At 57.5% G+C, this 19,934-nt stretch overlaps 1 protein-coding gene across 10 annotated transcripts; it reads right to left on the reverse strand.

Annotated features, from left to right (window-relative positions):
- Positions 1–377: 377 nt before the first annotated feature.
- On the reverse strand, positions 378–10,795 carry CCDC188 (coiled-coil domain containing 188). 10 transcript variants are annotated; one of them, XM_029049174.2, is made up of 11 exons: positions 10,608–10,795; positions 9,834–9,880; positions 9,269–9,374; positions 7,922–7,996; positions 7,059–7,266; positions 6,772–6,831; positions 6,112–6,176; positions 4,261–4,351; positions 3,446–3,501; positions 1,558–1,773; positions 378–614 (listed from the first exon to the last, which is right to left on the reverse strand). In XM_029049174.2, the coding sequence occupies exons 2-11, from the start codon at positions 9,866–9,868 to the stop codon at positions 408–410; spliced, it is 1,119 nt and encodes a 372-aa protein (XP_028905007.1). In that variant the 5' UTR covers positions 9,869–9,880; positions 10,608–10,795; the 3' UTR covers positions 378–407. The 10 variants fall into 10 exon arrangements, with proteins under 10 accessions (XP_028905007.1, XP_028905009.1, XP_028905005.1 ...); XM_029049176.2 differs by having other exon boundaries at positions 378–593; positions 9,834–9,883; XM_029049172.2 differs by having other exon boundaries at positions 9,834–9,883.
- Between the last annotated feature and the right edge of the window lie 9,139 nt (positions 10,796–19,934).

Consider the following 19,934-nt stretch of genomic DNA (forward strand, 5'->3'; position numbering starts at 1 on the left):
GCTGGAGTCGTGGAATTCTGGATCTGGAGTTGGAGGGGCTCCAGAGGGATGACTTGTGGTCCAGTCCCCTGCCTTCTGGCCTTGACCTCCTTGCTTGGGTCTAACAGAAATCCCTCAGAGCGCACGTTCAGCCGCTTTCTTCTTGCTCCGTCCTCAACCTTCTTTGGGCCACCTTCCTTTTCCCTCTACACTGGGTTCTTGTCTTTTCCACGATTTTTGCTCCCTTTCCTTCCTCACGGCGCATGGGACACAGTGGGGCCGCTTCCCCCCGGCCCCCACCCGTAGCACGGAAGTCTTAGGGGCCGTTTGCAGTAGAACATGCACCCGTAGCTACGCGTGCGCAAGCGCGTGCACACATACACACACGCACATACATGTCACGTTCCCTGGGAGGGTGGCTTTTGCCATCATGTTCCAGTCCAGCTGCTCTGCAGGCTGCTTGGAGGCTGTGAGCGGGGGTCAAGAGCCGCGGGCAGGCGCCGAGGGCCGTCCGGCCTCCCCTCCAGGATCCCGTGCCCCTCCTGCCCCCCTCTGCCCAATAATCCCATTCTCTCTAGTGTGTCGTCTTCAGGGACTCGGACGCCCGGTTGGCCCTGCAGACAGACAGAGAGGGGCTGGGGCCAGGGGTCAAGCCCTTTTCTAACTCCTCCAAACCCAGGACCCACACAACCGGCCCCCTGTACTTTAAATTGGTGTGGGGGTCTAAAGGAGGAGAGGTACCCCAGTCAGTCATACCCTGACCGGAACCCTTCCTCCCGTCAGCCCCCGATCCGGCCAGCCCCGGACGCTGCCTCCGACAGCGGCGAAGGATGCCTGGAGGAGCCATGTGCTTGTTGCCCCCCTGGACACTCATCCTCAGGCTAGGGATGGACCATCCCACACCCGACTCTTCCCCTCTTTGTCCTCGACTCTCCTCCGGTGACCCAGCACGGGCTGTCTCCCACCCCTGACTCTCCCCTCTCCTCCCTGACCGGTGACCTAGCACGAACCACCCAACCCCCTGACTCCTCTCCATTCCTGCCTCTCTTCCAGGGGCCCGGCACAGACCATTCAATACCCCTGACTCTCCCCTCTCCATTCCTGACTCTTCCCCAGTGATTCTGCATGGACCACTCAACACCTCTCATCCCTCCTCTCCATCTCTGACTCTTCTCCAGTGACCCAGCGTATACTACCGATAGTCCCGACTCCCCTGTCCAACCCTGACTCTCCCCCGGGACACCAATACCTCTGACTCTCCCCTCTTCTTCCATCCCCAGTTGTCTCACCAAGAGAGAGGAGAGGGATCAGGATCAGCAGGGGGACAAGGGGGCTAGGTTGCCATGGAGACAGCCTGGGGGTAGGGAAGGAGGTGGTGGGGGGGGTAAAACTTTCCCATCTCTTTAAGAGGCTGAATATGAGGTTTAAGCACAGGGACCAAGTTAGTGGGACTAGCTCCCTCGTCACTGGGGCTTCAGCCCTGGCTCCCCACCCTCGGCCGAGTGACCTGCCCCGCTCTGGGGCCCGTGGTAAGGGGTGGTGGAGGGGGCGGTCTCATAGCCCGGACCCACAGCTCACCTCACGCCGCCCGCCCCGGGCTAAAACGGCAGGAGGTCGTCGACCTCCAGGCGCAAGAAGGGTGTGAAGAAGCCCCGGACTCGCCACACGGTGCCCTTGCTGAGCAGCGGGGGGACCAGCCCCTCCAACAGCGCAGGGTGCACGATCAGGATGTAGAAGGCCGTCCAGGACACCCCAAACAGCAGGAGCAGCCTGGAGCCCAGCCACTGCGCTCTCCTGGAACCGGGGGAACGGGGAGCCGGGGGGCACGGGTAAGTGACGCGGGGAGTTGGGGAACAGATATGGGGAGGGCGTGTGGGGTGTGTTGGGGGAAGAGAGATGGTGAGGAGGAGGGGGGAAATGGGAGAGATTAAATGATTGTCATTTCCTACTTCTTTTTTTCCCAACAGTTGTAAATTCAAGAACTTGAGCAAAGCCCCCCCACCCCAGCCCCGAGTAAGTCCCACAGCCCGGCCAACCCAGACCTCTGTCTCCAGTGGGGAACCCGTCGCTTGGAGGAATCGGTGGTCGTTGCCTTCCGGGACGCCTACCTGAACGGTCAGGGATGGACCGTCCCACACCCCGGAGTCTCTGAGGCCTCTTCTTCTCTTACTCTACCCAGGTGAACCAGTATGGATCTTCCCACACCGCTGACTCTCCCCTCTCCATCTCTGACTCTCCCCCAGTAAACGGGCAAGGACCATCTGACGCTTCTGACACTCCCTTCTCCACGCATCTCCGACTCTCCCCAGGGAAGCAGCACAGACCACCCAGTGACCATCGACTCCCTCTTCTCCATCTTTGACTCTTCCCCCAGTGACCCACCACAGATCATTTCACCTGACTCTCCCCGAGTGACCCAGCACAGACCATGCCACCCCCTGACTCTCGCCTCGCCATCCCTGACTCTCCTCCCGTGACCCAGCATGGACAATTCCACACCCCTGATTCTCCTCCTGTGACCCAGCACCGACCATCCCACACCCCTGAATTTCCCCCAGTGACCCAGCCCAAATCTTAGCACACCTCTGACTCTCCCCTGTCTCAGCTGCACAGCTCCCTGTGGACATGGTTTCCCTGAGCTTACTCTGTGCTAAGAGAAGTATTTCCTGCTGGATTTTGGGGCGGGGGGGAGGGGTTGGTGGTATTTGTTAAGCGCTTACTATGTGCCAGATGCTGTACTGAGCACCGGGGTAAGTACAAGGTAATCAGGCTGGGCACAGTCCATGTCTCACATGGGACCCACAGTCTTGATCTCTATTTTACCACAGAGGAACTGAGGCACAAAGAAGTCAAGTGACTTACTCAAGGTCACACAGCTGACTGGTGTCAGAGTCCACGTTAGAACGCAGGTCCTCTGACTCCCAGCCCCGGACTCTTTCCACTAGGCCATTCTGCTTCTTTTTTATGGTATTTTTTTAAGTGCTTACTGTGTGCCAGGCTCTGTTAAAGTGCTGGGGCAGATATAAGTTAATCAGGTTGGACACAGTCCCTGTCCCACCCCGGGCTCACAGTCTTCATCCCCATTTTACAGGTGAGATATCTGAGGCACGGAGCTTTTAAATGTTCGTCTGATGGTCTAAAGCCGGCAACCCTCCGACTTCCGCGGGGGCTCCTTCAACCCGGTGGGTGGAATTCGGGGACCGGCCGTTCCGAGTTGGCGGTGGATCCGTCCTGTGGGCCCCGCCCAACCCACTCCCTGGGCCTCCCGGGCGAGCGGGCGGCCGTCCAAGGAGCCCCCCCCCAGGGCTCCGGCCCCGTGGCGGCCGGGGTCACGCATGCGCTGCGGGGGCCCGGGCCGTCCGGGCGGGGAGTGACGGGGCGGGGAGGAGAGGGGCTAGTCGGAGGGGCCTTCCGACCCAGCCCTTCCCGGTGCCGTCTGGACCGACCCCAGCCCCTCATCACCTACCTGACCATGCGGCCGACTCCACCTCTCTTCTCCCAGAGCGCCGAGATGCCCTGCCCCTGGACCGGTCGGGGAAACAGGCAGAAAGGAAGGGGTGACCCAGGGATCCTGCGAAGCTTTGACCACCCCTCCTCCTCTACCCTCCACATGCACTCAGGCTCTGTAGTCGGTGCAGCAGATGGTCACTGCTACGAGAAGCAGCGTGGCTTAGCGGAAAGAGAACGGGCCTGGGAGTCTGAGGTCGTGGGTTCTAATCCCGGCTCCGCCACTTGTCAGCTGGGTGACTTGGGTCAAGTCAGCTTCTCTGTGCCTCAGTTACCTCGTCTGTAAAATGGGGATTGAGGCTGTGAGCCCTATGTGGGACAACCCGCTGACCTCGTATCTACCTCCAGTGCTTAGAACAGTGCTTGGCACATAGTAAGCACTTAACAAATACCATAATAGCTATTATTATTATTACAGCAGGAAAGGGTGTTTGCATGGTGGGGCAGGAAGGGGCTTGGAGACCTTGACACCCCCCTGGAGCCCGCTGTCAATCGGGAGGAATTTGGGGCCAATCAGGAGATCCTGGAGCACTCTCTCCCAGCGCAAGCCCTTCCCTCAGCCCATTTGCCCCAGCCCGTTGCCCTCAGGTTCAGCTTCACTCTGAACCAACCCAACTCCAGCTGGACAATTCGGCCGTGTCCTCAGAGACGGTGAGGAAGCGGGGATTCTGGACATTTCCCCCAGGTGGGTAAGGTGCGGCCTCTGAGGGGATTTGCGTGGAGCGAGAGGGGTTTATCTCCAGGTCGGGGACCGTGCCCTTGGTATGTTCCTACCACCATTTCCAGGAGGACGGTTTCTGGCGTGGGCGCGGGAGTTGACACGTGTCGATCTTGAGGCCACAGGGCCTGGTCTTGGGTTTGTTCTCTGGGGGAAAAAGAACATTATCAGGGTTATCCTGGCTGTCACGGGATGGGATCTAGGAGGTCACATGGTCTGTGCCTCCCCCCCCACCCCCCTTTCAGACCGGAGCTTCCCCTTCCCCGATGGACAAGTTCTGGTGATCTCCAGAAACCGGGGCTCCGTGGCCGCGCCCCACCCCCAGGAGCCCATTTTGGTTCCTGAGGCAGGTGACCACAAGGTGTGGTTGGATCTGGGACTACTGGAATCTAGCCGCTGTGGGGCAGGGGTCTTGTCTGGTGCTGGGGGTGGGGAAATCGGTGGCCTGAAGGTGCAGTCCGTCATTCAGTTGAATTTACTGAGTGCTTACTGTGTGCAGAGCACTATATTAAGCGCTTGGGAGAGTACAGTATAACAGAGTTGGTAGACACATTCCCTGCCCACAATGAGCTCACAGACTAGAGGGAGGGATGGACGTGAATATAAATAAATTAAGGATATGTACCTAAGTGCCACGAGCCCGGGCCTGGGAGCCAGAAGGTTATGGGTTCTAATCTCAGTTCTTCCACTTGTCTACTGTGTGACTTGGGGCAAGTCACTTTACTTCTCTGGGCCTCAGTACCCTCATCTGTAAAATGAGGATTGGAACTGTGAGCCCCACATGGACTGTGAGGCTGTTGGACTGCGTCCAACCCGATTTGCTTGGATCTACCCCAGCGCTTAGTATAGTGCCTGGCACGTAGTAAGCGCTTAACAGATGCCATAATAATTATTATTATTATTATTAGTTGAGGGAGGGGTGAATAAAGGGTACAAATCGAAGTGCAAGGGTGACACAGAAGAGAGCGGGGAAAGAGGAAATGAGAGCGTAGTCAGGGAAGGCGTCTTGGAGGAGATGCCTTCAGTAGGTCTTTGAAGGTGAAGGGGGTGTTGTCTGTTGGATACGGAGAGGGCCGGCGTTCCAGGCCAGAGGCAGGCCACGGGCGAGGGCTCGGCAGAGAGATGGATGAGCTCGAAGTGCCGTGAGAAGGTTGGCATTTGAGGAGTGAAGCGTGCGGGCTGAGTTGTAGCAGGAAAGCACCGAGGTGAGAGAGTCGGGGCAAGGGGATCGAGAGCTTTAAAGCCTACGGAAAGGAGTTTCTGTTCGATGCGGAGTTGGACGGGCAGCCTCTCTTGGATCTTGAGGAGGGGGGAAACGAGACATTCTGTAGCAAAATGATCTGGGCAGCAGAATGAAGCACAGACTGGAGTGGAGAGAGACGGGAGACAGGAAGCTCAGAGAGGAGGCCGCTACGGTCAACGAGGCGGATCGGGGTTAGCACTTGGATCGACGTGATAGCAGTTGGGACGGAGAGAAGGAATTGACAGATTGTCACCAACAGCGTTTCTGGCGCTCAGCCCCAGGCTGCTCTGGGGACAGAGTCCAGGTTAGGGCTAGGGCCGGGCGACGGACCAAATCAGGAGTGAAGGATCTGGGTTGGGGGTGGCCAGGGGTCAGGCTGAGCGGTGAGGTCGACATGGACCTGGTGTCTCAGGGTTCGGGTTAGGGGCGGTTAGGGGGTCGTGGTCAGGGCTAGGGTGAGGCGGGAGTGCTGCCGTTTGCTTTTTTGGACAACGGGACTGTCGGACAATCCCCTGGTGGCAGTTGCTGATTTCGACCTGTGGTTCGCTCCCCCATCCTCTGGGCCCGGGGCAGGGGAGCTCCGCGTGGCGGCCTATCCCCTCACCCTCTGCCCTCAGGGCCCCGCCCCGGCTGGCCCCAGCCCGTCTGTCCCTCGCACACTCACGCTTGCATTGTGAGCTGCAGCGCCTCCATCTCCTGCAGCGCCTCCCCGACGCCTTGTCTGAGATTCTGGGAGGGGGATGAGGTGGGGTAAGGGTCACTCTTCACCCCTACCCCCGTCCCAGTGATACGTGACGAAGCCTTCCCACCACCATCTTCTGCGCACACACTCTTCAGGCGATCCCCCCCATCCAGACAGGGGATGCCGAGCAGCCCTCGCCTTCCTAGCTGGGTCGCCCAAGGACTGGACCCGCCCAACGCCCCCGCAGCCCCAGGAGAGTAAATTGAGGAGGCAGCCCAGGGCAGGCAGAGAGCCAGGGTGTTGGGTGCGGCAGAGGGGCAGAGATAATGCCAGGGATCAATGGCTTTGCCCTGGCTCTGTCCTCCTGGGGGAGGCCCAGGGCTCAGGAGCTCCCCAGTCTGGGGCCAGTGGCTCAGGTGCCCGAGTCCTCGCCTCCCCATCAGGGCTCCGTTGACTGAGCGTTTTCTGTGTGCAGAGCACTGTACGGAGAGCTTGGGAGAGTACAATACAATTCTCTGCCCACAGCGAGCTCAACCCACATCACTCCCAGGCCTCGACGCCCCATCGCCCCCAGCCCGGGCCCCTTGCTCCGAGCGGGGGTCTGCGGGGCCGGGCTTGGCCGGGGTCAGACTCCGATCTTACCTGGACGCTGAGAGACTGTTCGGCTAGAGAGGCCTGGACCGTGCTCACGGCCGCCTGCACCTGCGACGCAGTCGGGATCGTTGGGATGGGTCAGCCAGCCGCCCCGGGAAGGGGGCCAGCTGACCACCCACCCTCCCCGAGCCTCCAGCCCTTGCCCCGGACTCAGCCCCTCCCCGGCCCTTTCCCGGTCTTCGCCCGCCCCAGCCCTCTCCCCGGACTCTGCCCGGCCCGCAGCCCCCGCGTCTGGACCGGTCTGGCCGATATCTAGGAACTGACTCCTGGGTCACCTCTGAGATGATCTCCTTCTTTCCCTGGAACTCCTGCCTCAGGTGCTGCAGGTCCGTCTGTGGGGGGGCAGGGGAGGTGGCACTCAGCGCACCGTGGAGGTGGGCACTGGGGACAGGTCCCAGGGTGACCGACCATGCAGAGGGCTGCAGACAGCCACTGGGAATGGGACAGCAGTAGGAACCGGGCGGTCGCCCTCTCCAGAGGCCCCTGTTGACGAGGGTGCGGGACAAGATGAGACGGCCCATCCTCCCGCTGATGCCCCGTACCTGGGGGGCCGCCCCTCTTCACCGGCCCTCCCTCGACCCCAGAATCCTCAAATCACGTCACCCCCGACCCTGAACCTTATATCGTCCCACCTCCGATGCTGGGATGTCCCTTTCCCCTCTTAACAGGGAATGGAAACCCTGTCCCAGAAAGGTTAAATGACTTGCCTAAGGGTCACACAGCAGTCTCGCCGGTAGGCAGCGGGGTGGGTGAGTCCTCCGTGCCTCCCTCCCTCCATCGGGCAGTACCTGCCCCCACCCTAGCAGTGCTCCCATCTGCTGCCCAGAGAGAGGGTGGTGGGGAGGGCCGGAGGGAGGAGGAGGCAGAGGGAAGGGCAGGCAGGAGATGGGGAAAGGAATGGGCAGAGAATAGAGGGGGGGAAGCCTGGAAACTCCTGGAAGGCAAGGATCATGTCTACCAATTCTGCTGTACTGCACTCTCCCAAGCGTTTAGTCCAGTGCTCTGCACACAGTAGGTCTTCAAAAAATACTCTGGATCGGTTAGGAAGAACAGGGGCAGGGGTCATAGAGGTGGAGGTGGAGGTGGGCTCCCTCTTGGAGCCTCAATGTCGTCCAAGGCCAGGGCCCCCGCGACTCACCTCTGCCTGGCGGACGAAGCCGGCCCAGGAGTAGGAAGGTCCACGGCTCCCGGCGGCCCAACTTTTTTCCTCCTGCTGTTGGGCCAAACCAAAATGGGGGCGCGGGTGGGGGGAGGCGTGGAGTGGGGCGGAGCTGGTTTCTGGTTTGGCCAAAAGGGGCACCTTCATTCCCTGCCCCCGGCCAGCCAACTAGCCCCTCCGCCAGCCCCTCTACCACCTCCACTAGATGCTCTACACTCTGAGGAAAAGAGAGAGGCTGCCCACCCCTGCCCAGGATCTCATTCCCGGGCACTGCAGCGTGGCTTAGTTGAAAGAGCACGGGTTTGGGATTCAGAGGTCATGGGTTCTAATCCCGGCTCCGCCACTTGTCAGCTCTGTGACTTTGGGCAAATCGCTTAGCTTCTCTGAACCTCAGCTACCTCATCTGTAAAATGGGGATTAAGACTGTGAACCCCACGTGGGACGACCTGGTTACCTTGTATCGACCCCGGTGCTTAGAACGGTGCTTGGCAAATGCCGCAATTATTATGATTATTATTCTGTCCACCCTCCACAGTGACACGCAGGGGATGGAGCACTTGTGGGCGGGTGAAGGCGTGAGGCATGGAACCGGGGGAGGGACGTGGAGCGAGGCAGGCTCGGGCCCGAGATTTGGAGCTGTGCCAGGGCTCAGAGCTGGGCTGGCCGGGAAGTACCCGCGGATCCCACCTCCCCCGGGCCGCACACCCGATGACGGGGCGCACCGAGGGGCCGGCCCCCAGGTTCTGGGCTCCGGGACTCAGGCAGCCCCTCCTCTGTCCAGCCTGGCCCGGACCCAGACCCAGGGCCCACGGTGACAGCTGCTCCATCTGCAGGTTCAGATCCTTGCTTTTCTTTGCCTGGAGACCCGGAGACACAGATCGGGGTCAGGCTGGGAGACCGGAGATGACAGAGATCGGGAGATGGAGAGGTGGAGACAGAGACCGGAAGACATGGAGATGGAGACAGAGATAATGACATGGAGGCATGGAGAGAGTCAGTGACACAAAGACAGAGAGAGATAGAGACGGTGACAGAGTTGCAGGGGCAGAGATGGAAAATAGCAAAGAGGCAATCAGTTGGACGTACAGGAGTCAGAGAAGCAGAAGCAGAGGGAGACAGAGATAGAAACTGGCAGAGAGGCAAGGAAATGGGAAAGGAGGGAGATCCCTGGGGGTCTCCAGGTGGCCCCCTGCAATCCTGCAGAGCCCCGAGACCTCAGTCACTGTCCTTCTGCCGTCTGTTTAACTTGGGGGTCACCTGCCCCGTTCCTCTCCCACCAGCAGAACAAGACCACCTCCTTCCAGAAGCCGCCATGCCCCCCCGTACCAGGGTCCGGTTCGCCAACTCCCGCTCCAGCTCCCTTATGGTCTGCCTTAGTTCGGCCAGCGAGACGCTAACTGTGTGGAGCCCTCCGCTCGCGACGGCCGGGTGGCTGTGGGAGGAGAGGCGGCCCTGGTCACTGACCGCTGCCCCTGCCCTGCCCAGTTCAGGTGGTAAGTTGCTTGGAGGGGCATGGCCGGGGGCGTGGGGGCTCAGAGGATGGGGGGCTGCCTGTGGGAGCAGAGGGTCTGCCTTCCAGAGGGGTAACACTGTGGGGAGAACTCAGCACCATTATTTGCCCCTAGGGATGGGTGTGTGTCTGAAGGGCCGTGCTCTGTCTTATCATCCATCTCTGACCCTCCCAACACCCCCAACCCCATCCCAGAGAAGGAGACCCTTCATATCTCTCCAAGGAGTAAGACTAGACAGAGGTTGTCCGTCTCCCACCCCGTCTCCCCCTCCCCCCAGTACCGGCTCCTCCTCCCCCCACGGGGCAGTCCAGAGGCAGGGGCCTGGACAGAATGACCTCGCCAGGTTCAAGGAGTTCCACCCTTTTCAGGGGGTGACTTACTGGTCTCTGGCCGGGGAGTTCCTGGAGTCCTTCATCACGTCCTCTCCCTGCTGGTAAGAGAGGACAAGGATCACCCCCAGGAGGACCACAGAGGGTGGGAGTTGGAGTGAGGATGGACCCCCTGGGCCTCACATGCCAATCACATGGGTACCTGTGTGCGTGCGGGCAGGCGTGCACATGTGCACTAGATGTGACCCAAACCCTTACAGAGCATGCTCAGAGGAGGAGACTCAGGGTGTGGTCAGTGAGGATCCACTCCCCGTCCCCAAGCGCGCCCAGTGCCGCCAGCCTCCCCGCTTCTTTCCTGCCGTTGTCTGTTCAGATCTGCCTTCCTCATCCCTCCTGAGACCAGGGTCCCCAGGGTGCCCGCCTACAGACCCCAGCGCTTAGGGGAGTTTTTTGGGGTGATCCCGACACCAGGCTTGCCTCTCCACCCACTCTCAGTGACCGCTGGGGATGGAGGAGGAGACGCGGGGTGGGTAGGGCGGGGGTGGGTGGGCTCCCATCCCCCGCAGCGCCTTTACCGGGACCTCGCCCCACGCAGTCCCAGAAGGCTGCAGGGCCCGACGAGTCCACCCTGAGCGGCTCCAGCCCTGGCTTGGGTCATCATAGCCTGAACAGTTGTAGGACGCGCTGCTGCGTCTGTGCAGGCCCGCCCGGGTGCTCCGGGATAGTCGGCCCCCTTATCCTCCAGGCTAAAACTCCCGCTTTCTTCACCACCAACCCATTCCCCATCACCTTGGCTGCCACCTGCAGCAGCCGCCGCCCGCTGACCTCAGCTGAGGAAGGAATAGGGCCTTGTTTCCCGTCTTATCCTCAGGTGTGCCCCCCCGAATCGTGTTCTTCTCCTCTGGGTCTGGAGAGCGGGGCCCTTCTTCTCCCCTGGGGCTGGGGAGCACAGCCCTTCCTCTCCCCTGGGGAGGGTTTGAATCTCACCCCTTTTCTGCCTCGTCTCCCCAACAGCTCTTGTCACAAAGGTTGGGTCAAGGGTGGCCACAGGCGGGGAGGGCGGGGGCACTTGTCATAATAGACGGGAGGAGCCAGGCAGGGCTGAGATGGACTCTGAACCCGGCTCCTCCCTTCTCGCTCTGCCTGGCCCCCGAGGGGTGGACAGCTAGAGAGATGGACATTGGAATAGCCGGTGGTCTAAGGTGAAGCGGTCCAAGAGAAGCAGCGTGGCTTAGTGAGAAGAATTTGGGCTTGGGAGTCAGAGGATGTGGGTTCTAATCCCGCTCCACCACTAGTCTGTTGTGTGACCTTGGGCAAGCCGCTTAACTTCTCTGGGCCTCAGTTACCTCATCTGGAAAATGGGGATGAAGACTGTGAGCCCCACGTGGGACAACCCGATTACCTTGTATCTACCTCAATACTTAGAACAGTGCTGGGCACATAGTAAGCGCTTAACAAATACTATAATTATTATTAAGGGAAGAGGGGCCTGCTGATCAGGCGACCGGCAGGGTTGGAGATCAAAACCTGGGGACAGCACGGGGGGGACGACAGCCCTTCGGTGTCTCTGGCAACCCCCAGGAAGGAGGCTTACATGCCACAGGAGGGCACCCCCCTACCCGGACTGGCTCAGTCCTGGGGGTCTGGAGGGTCTTCATCCTACCCCTTCCTGCCCCCTAAGTCGGGGAGGGACAGCTCCAGGCCTCCCTGCAGCCTGGATGCGGGAAATGGGATTCATCTGGGGCATCCGACCCCGAGGACCCCACCCAAACAGCCCAGGATGGTGGGGAGAGTCGGGGACTGAGTGCCCTCCTGGACGGGGCTGCCGACCGGCTTGGGTCACAGGACTGTCCCTCCAAGTAACCATGCTTGGAGGACCCCATGCCAGGACCACGGCTTACGTCAGATCTTCCTTATTAAAGCCACCCACTGACCCCCCTCTTCTCCCCCGTGCTAGGGAACACCAGCCCAGCATCATGTGGTAGATGCACACTTTTGCAGGTTCCTTTTAGAGCCAAAGAAAGCCACACTCCCAAATGCTTCCTCTTTTTTATGGTATTTGTTAAGCGCTTGTTATATGCCAGGCGCTGTACTAAGCACCGGGGTAGATACAAGATAGACACAGTCCATGTCCCACGTGGGGCTCACACTCTTAATCCCCATTTTACAGATGAGGTAACAGGCACAGAGATGTCAAGTGACTTGCACAAGGTCACCTAGTAGACAAGTAGTGGAGCTGGGATAAGAACTAGGCTACACTAGGCTACACAGTTTCTCCCAACTCTTAATTCCTACTCATCAGAGACCTGCAAGCTAACTTCCCCTTGATGCAGGAATCTCTGGTGTGCAGGGAAGGTGTCTACCAATCACTTACTCATATTTATTAAGTGCTTACCCTGTGCAGAGCACTGTACTAAGCACTTGGGAGAGTATAATATAACAGAGTTGGTAGGCATGTTTCCTGCCCACAGGAGCTTACGGTCTAGAGGGGGGGACCGACGTGACTGTAAATAAATGAATTACACATATGTACGTAGGTGCTCTGAGTCTGAGGGAGAGGTAAATAAAGGATACAGAATCAAGTGCGAGGGTGACGCCGAAGGCAGCGAGAGAAGAGAACATGAGGGTTTTACTGGGGAAGGCCTTTTGGAGAAGATGGGATTTTTATAATGTTTTGAAGGTGGGGAGAGTGATTGTCTGTCAGATATGAAGGAGGAGGGTGTTCCATCTTAGAGGCGGGACGTGGGCAAGAGGTCGGCGGCAAGAGAGATGAGATCGAGGTATAGTGAGTAAGTCGGACTTAGAGGACCAAAGTGTGTGGGCTGAGCTGAAGTGGGAGAGCCACAAAGTAAGGAAGGAATGGGCTAGGTGTTTGAGTGCTTTAAAAGCCTATGAAAAGGAGTTTCTGTTGGATGCGGAGTGGATGGGCAACCGTCGGAGGTTCACGATGAGTGGGGAAACGTGGACAGAACAGCTCTGTAGAAAAATGATCCGGGCAGCAGAGTGAATTATGGACTGGAGTGGGGAGAGACAGGAGATAGGGCGGTCAGCGAGGAGCCTGATGCAGTAATCAAAGTCGAATGGGATAAACGGTTGGATTAACATGGTCGCAGTTTGGATGGAAAGGAATGGGCAGATTTTAGTGGTGTTGTGAAGGTAGAACTGACAGGATTTGGTGACAGATGGAATATGTGGGTTGAATGAGAGAGATGAGTCAAGGATAAAGCCAAGGTTACAACCTCGTGAGAGAGGATGGTGGTGCTGTCTACAGTGATAGGAATGTCGGGGGCTGATAAGGTTTGCGTGAAAAGATGAGTTCTGTTCCGCACAGGTTAAATTTGAGGTGCCGGCGGGACATCCACGTAGAAACGACCTAAAGGCAGGAGGAAACTCGAGACTGCAGAGAAGCAGTGTTTCTTCTAGTGGATAGAGTTTAGGCCTAGGAGTCAGAAGGACCTTTCATTCATTCATTCAATTGTATTTATTGAGCACTTGTACTAAGCGCTTGAAAAGTACAATTTGGCAACAGAGACAATTTCTACCCGACAGTGGGCTCACAGTCTAGGAGGGAGAGACTGTCTCTGCCACTTGTCTGCTCCGTGACCTTGAGCAAGTCACTTCTCTTCTTTGTGTCTCAGTTACCTCATCTGTAAAATGGGGATTAAGACTGTGAGCTTCCACCTGCAACACGGACTCTGTCTATCCCGATCAACTCCTAGGACATGGACCGTGTCTATCCTGATTAGCTTGTATCTATCCCGGTGCTTAGTACAACGCCTAGTACATAGTAAGCACTTAGAAAATACCATAAAAAAATGGAGAGAGGTGAGGGCTGGAGATGTAAATTTGGAAATCATCTGCACCGAAGTGGCAGTTGAAGCCTTGGGAGCAAGTGAATTCCCCAAGGGAGTGGATGGAGATGGAGATTAGGAGGAGACCCAATCTCCCCCAGTTAGGAGGTGATGATCAATTTGTGTTGTCAGCGGGAAATCTAAGTAGAGGTGTCCTGAAGGCAGGGGGAAATAAGGGGCTGCAGAGAAGGAGAGAGATCAGGCCTGGAGATGTAGATATGTACTGTCTTGCACTGTACTCTCACCAATACTTGGTACGTGCTCTGCTCAAGGTAAGTACACAGTGAATACCACGGGTCGATTGAAGGAAATTCTCCTCCTGACAGTGCAGACGGCATCGATTCCTCCACCGTCCGTTGATAGTACGTGGAAAGACTTTCCTTAAGAGATCTCTGTTTTGACGTTCCTATGAGAGAGCCTTCTCGTCGAGCGGTCCTCAAGATGACCAGATGGTCCGCCCCGGACCGACGTGGGCTCAGTGCCGGGTATCTGCGTTGTTCGGCCGGGACGCCGGGTGCCCGGGGGCTCCCACTGGACTACTGGTACCACTGGACATCCAAGCACATTGTCGGAGATGGGTAATTTCACACCTCCCGACCGTCTCCCAGTGACCCGGCACGGACCATTCATTCATTCATTCATTCATTCATTCATTCAATAGTATTTATTGAGCGCTTACTATGTGCAGAGCACTGTACTAAGCGCTTGGGATGAACAAGTCGGCAACAGATAGAGACAGTCCCTGCCGTTTGACGGGCTTACAGTCTAATCGGGGGAGACGGACAGACAAGAACAATGGCACTAAACAGCGTCAAGGGGAAGAACATCTCGTAAAAACAATGGCAACTAAATAGAATCAAGGCGATGTACAATTCATTAACAAAATAAATAGGGTAACGAAAATATATATAGTTGAGCGGACGGGTACAGTGCTGTGGGGATGGGAAGGGAGAGGTGGAGGAGCAGAGGGAAAAGGGGAAAATGAGGCTTTAGCTGCGGAGAGGTAAAGGGGGGATGGCAGAGGGAGTAGAGGGGGAAGAGGAGCTCAGTCTGGGAAGGCCTCTTGGAGGAGGTGATTTTTAAGTAAGGTTTTGAAGAGGGAAAGAGAATCAGTTTGGCGGAGGTGAGGAGGGAGGGCGTTCCAGGACCGCGGGAGGACGTGACCCGGGGGTCGACGGCGGGACAGGCGAGACCGAGGGACGGCGAGGAGGTGGGCGGCAGAGGAGCGGAGCGTGCGGGGTGGGCGGTAGAAAGAGAGAAGGGAGAAGAGGTAGGAAGGGGCAAGGTGATGGAGAGCCTTGAAGCCTAGAGTGAGGAGTTTCTGTTTGGAGCGGAGGTCGATAGGCAACCACTGGAGTTGTTTAAGAAGGGGAGTGACATGCCCAGATCGTTTCTGCAGGAAGATGAGCCGGGCAGCGGAGTGAAGAATAGACCGGAGCGGGGCGAGAGAGGAGGAAGGGAGGTCAGAGAGAAGGCTGACACAGTAGTCTAGCCGGGATATAACGAGAGCCCGTAATAGTAAGGTAGCCGTTTGGGTGGCGATATTGTAGAGGTGAAACCGGCAGGTCTTGGTAACGGATAGGATGTGTGGGGTGAACGAGAGGGACGAGTCAAGGATGACACCGAGATTGCGGGCCTGCGGGACGGGAAGGATGGTCGTGCCATCCACGGTGACGGAGAAGTCTGGGAGCGGACCGGGCTTGGGAGGGAAGATGAGGAGCTCAGTCTCGCTCATGTTGAGTTTTAGGTGGCGGGCCGACATCCAGGTGGAGACGTCCCGGAGGCGGGAGGAGATGCGAGCCTGAAGGGAGGGGGAGAGGACAGGGGCGGAGATGTAGATCTGCGTGTCATCTGCGTAGAGATGGTAGTCAAAGCCCCGACTCTCCCCTCTCCATCCTCGACTGTCCCCCTGTGACCCAGCACGGACGCTCCATCCACCGTATCTGTGCCACCCCGCTCTGCACCCTGTGCGACTGCCCGGCTCCCTGCGGGAACGGTTTCCCCGTGGTCACTCCCACGGGGGGGACTCGGGGAGACCCCGGGTATCGTGGGGGGCTCGCCCGGCCGGACGGGGGTGTCCGGCTCCCACCCCCAAAGCCTCACGGACCAGTAGGGACCTTGCGATGACCCTGGGGTTAACGGGGAGCGTCGGTGTGGGAGAGATGCCCTCTTGGAGGGGGGTGGGCGGGGGGGGGGGGGGTCCCGCCTGCCGTGACTCCGGTTACCCACCAGGTGGCGCCGCCGCCCCGCGCACGGACCCTGCAGCGGCCCCGGCTTGATGCACAGAGACCCGGGGCCCGGAATCGGGAGGATCCGGGTTCTAATCCCGCCTCTGCCGCTTGACTGCTCTGTGTCCTTGGGTAGGTCACTTCCCCTCTTCGTGCCCCAGTTCCCTCATCTGTCAAAGGGGGATTCATTCAGTCAGACTGATTGAGCGCTGACTCTGTGTGGAGCCTTGTACTAAAGTCTTGGGAGAGTACAGTATAACAATAAACAGACACATTCCCTGCCTAAATAATGATAATAATGGAATTTGTTAAGCGCTCACTATGTGCAAAGCACTGTTCTAAGCGCTGGGGGGATACAAGGGATGAGGTTGTCCCACATGGGGCTCACAGCCTTAATCCCCATTTGACAGTTGAGGGAACTGAGGCCCAGAGAAAAATAAATAAAATAAATTGTGGTATTTGTTAAGCGCTTACTATGTGCAAAGCACTGTTCTAAGCGCTGGGGGATACAAGGTGATCAGGTTGTCCCACGTGGGGCTCACAGTTTTTTAATCCCCATCTGACAGGTGAGGTAACTGAGGCACAGAGAAGTTAAGTGACTTGCCCAAGGTCACACAGCTGACTAGCGGCGGAGCCGGGATTAGAACCCGTGACAGTGAAGTGACTTAGCCAAAGTCACACAGCTGACAAGCAGTGGAGCCGGAATCAGAACCCAAGACCTCTGACTCCCAAGCCCGGGCTCTTTCCACTGAGCCATGCTGCTTCTCATATTTATTGAGCGCTTATTCTGTGCAGAGCACTGTACTAAAGTCTTGGGAGAGTACAATATAACAATAAACTGACACCTTCCCTGCCTCAAACGTGTAAGAGCCCAGTCTTCCCTCCCTCTTAAACTGTGAACCTCAGGTGGGACAGAGATCCGGTCTGACCTGATTGCACTGTAGCCAATCAATCAGTCATATTTATTGAGCACTTACTAAATGCAGAGCACTGTACTAAGCGCTTGGAAGAGGATGGTATAATTGAGTTGGAAGACACATACCCTGTATCCTCCCAAGCATTGGCACAGGTAATTATTCTTCTTCTTCTTATTATTTTGCAAGTCCCGGAGGACCCCCGCGATCCGGCTGGAGGATTTGGGTATCACGTTTATTTCACTGTACTCTCTCTGAGTGCCGGCTGGATCTTTGACTTCTGCTCCAATCCCTTAAATTCCCACTATGGCACTCGGCACACTCTGACACGGAATTATTTTTGCAGGTACTACGTGTGAAGTGCTGAGGGAGATACAAGATACTCAGATCATTCATTTAATGTTACTTACTGAGTGCTTACTGTGCAGGCACACGACACTCTCCGTCTGAGGGAGGGGGAGTGAGTATCTTAGCCTTTCTGGACCTCAGTTTCCTCATCTGCACAATGGGGCTAAGAAGGAACTTGCTCAAGGTCACAGGAGGCCAAGGGATGGAGCCGAGAATAGAACTCAGGGCTCCTGGCTCCTAGCTCTCGTCACACTCTTTCCACCCACCACAGACTGAGAAATCCACGTGGTGGCTAAGGGGTGGCATAAGGAGGTGGGGGCTGATCACGGAAGGCTTCCTGAAATAGGTGTCCATTTGGGTGGGCTGTGAATGAAGGGCATTCTTCTCAAGATCCTCCCCAGCTGTCTTCCTGCTCAGCCCCCCTGGGAACACTGTTCTGCCCAGCCTGCTCAGTCCTCCAGAGCACTGTCTTATCCAGTCTCCTCAGTCTCTCAGAGTACTGTCCCATCCTGTGTGCTCAGGCCCCTGGAGTACTGTGCTCACCAACCTGCTCAGTTCCCGGAACACTGCCCTAGCCCGTCTCCTCTGCTCTCCGGAGCACTGCACTGTCCTTTCTGTTCGGGCCCCCTGAGCACTGCCCTGCCCAGTCTAAGAACACTGCCCTGTCCTGTCTCCTCTGTCCCCCACAGCATGCCCTCTTCTGTCCAGTTCCCTGGAGCACTGTTCTGTCCAATCTGTATGGGTCCCTGGAGCACTGTCTGGACCTCTCACCCCCAGGATGCCGGAGGCCAGGTCAGAATGGGGTGTCTCTTCCTCCATATGTAAGAGCCTCCCTCGTCAGGGTCTCCCCTCCTCCAGCTTAGATGGCCTTGGGCCTGGGCCAGAGTCACCAGGAACAAAGTACCAGATTGCCTGCACCTCGAACTTCCTTGGTCGTTGGGGAGCAGGGTGAGGGAGAGGGACATAACCCCTTGGGACAAGCCACGTGTCTGCACGTCTAATCCCCTTGTGTAGCTAGCTCCTCCTCAACCAATCAGTCAGTGGTATTTATTGAGTGTTTCTCGTGTTCAGAACATTGTACTTGAAAGAGTACGATACAGCAGATTTGGTTAACACATTCCCTGCCCACAATCTCTCTTCTCTCTTCTTCCTTCTCCCTCTTCACATCCTCCATGCCCTTCTTTTTCCCTTGTCCCCTCGCTCCTCTACCGGCTTTTCCTCCTCTTCTTCAGCTCTTCCTCCTCCTCTCCCAGTTGTTCCTCCTTCCCAGCTTCTCCTCCCCCAGCTCTTCTTCCTCCCCACCTCCTCCTCCCCCAGCTCCTCCTCCTCCTCCTCCTCCCTCAGCTCCTCCTCCTCCCCCTCCCTCCAGCCCCTCCCCGGTCAGACCCTCCTCCGTTTCCCGCCCCCGCTTCCCCCGGCAGGCAGGCAGGCAGGCAGGCTCTCCCCTCGGCTGTCCTGCCGGTCCGAGGAGCGGGATGCCCACAGCTCCCCCCGTTGCTAAGCAGCCTCTCCCTCTGCGGGCGCCTGTCTCCATGGCAACACCTCCTCGTCCCGGTTCCAGGCAGCCTGTTGCCATGACGGCCTGATTCTCCCCGGGCCGCTGGCAGGAGGGGCCCAGGTCCCTTGAACTTCCCGCCGGCCCTGGGGGAGAATCAAGCGCAGGGTAATCCGCCACGGAGGGCCAGGGACTGGGAGGTCAGGACATCCAGAGGGTCTCCCCTGGCTGGGGAGCTGGGGAGCGGGGTCCCCTGCTCCCGGCCGCGAAGGAGGGTTTAGCTGATATTGAGCGGAAGAGTCTTCCTGAATGCCCCTGAATACTGTGTGCTAGTCTCGGTCCCACGTGGGACTCATTTTATAGATGAGGTAAGTGAGGCACAGAGAAGTGAAGTGACTTGCCCAGGGTCACACAGCAGACAAGCGGCAGACCTGGGATTAGAACCCACAACCTTCTGACTCCTAGGCCTGTGCTCTACCCGGTAGCCAAGTTACCTCATCTGTAAAATGGGGTTTGAAACTGTGAGCCCCTTGGGGGACAGGGACTGTGTCCAACCTGATTCGCTCGTATCCATCCGAGTGGTTAGGACAGTTTCTGGCACATAGTAAGCGCTTAACAAATCCCATTATTATTAATTATTATTAACGGAGGAGGCGGCCTGGGTTTGTCCTCGTTGGCGGAGGAAGGAGGTTCCAGGGTTTGTCTGGTGATGGGGACATCTGCCAAAGCCTGGAGTGGAGTCAGGGGGTAGAAGGGCTCACCTGGGAGCAGGAGGCCTGGTTTCTAATCCCAGCTCTGCCACTCGCCTTCCATGTGATACTGGGTAAAACAAGGAACTTCTCTATGCCTCCGTTTTGTCACCTGGAAAATGGTGTTAATATAACTGTTTTCCTTCTCCCTTAGACCATGAGCCCCATGTGAGACAGGGACTGTGTCCAACCTGACCATTTTGTACCTACCCCAGTGCTTAGCACGATACCTGGTACACTGTAAGCACCCAATAAATAGCGCAGACATTATTGTCATTATTAGCTGCAGAATCAGTCACAGAGTGGATAATCCAGCCTAATCCTGCTTCCCAAACCTCATCAACAGCTCAGCCCCAACAATCAGTGGTATTGATTGAGCGCTTACTGTTTGGAGGGACACTGTACTGACTGCTTGGAAGAGGGACAGTACAATAATTGGGAGAGACAATCTCTGCTGTCTTTGAAGGTGGGAAGAGTAGTTGGAACACTTAAAACTCCTTTCATTCCTTTAGTTGACAGCAATCGAGCCCCTGGTACCAGCATCCCATCGCCAAGAGGACCATAGAG

This window comes from Ornithorhynchus anatinus, chromosome 21 (assembly GCF_004115215.2).
Source record: "Ornithorhynchus anatinus isolate Pmale09 chromosome 21, mOrnAna1.pri.v4, whole genome shotgun sequence".
Lineage (NCBI taxonomy): Eukaryota > Metazoa > Chordata > Mammalia > Monotremata > Ornithorhynchidae > Ornithorhynchus > Ornithorhynchus anatinus.

What these genes read in the sequence shown, in the direction of transcription:
- CCDC188 (XM_029049174.2), bottom strand. Translation starts at nt 9,868, where the DNA reads ATGAAGGACTCCAGGAACTCCCCGGCCAGAGACCA. An exon ending in AGTTGGCGAACCGGACCCTG is followed by an intron (nt 7,997 to 9,268) that starts GTACGGGGGGGC and finishes TTGGCCCAACAG; the next exon opens with CAGGAGGAAAAAAGTTGGGC. An exon ending in GGAGTCGGCCGCATGGTCAG is followed by an intron (nt 1,774 to 3,445) that starts GTAGGTGATGAG and finishes CCCCGGTTCCAG; the next exon opens with GAGAGCGCAGTGGCTGGGCT.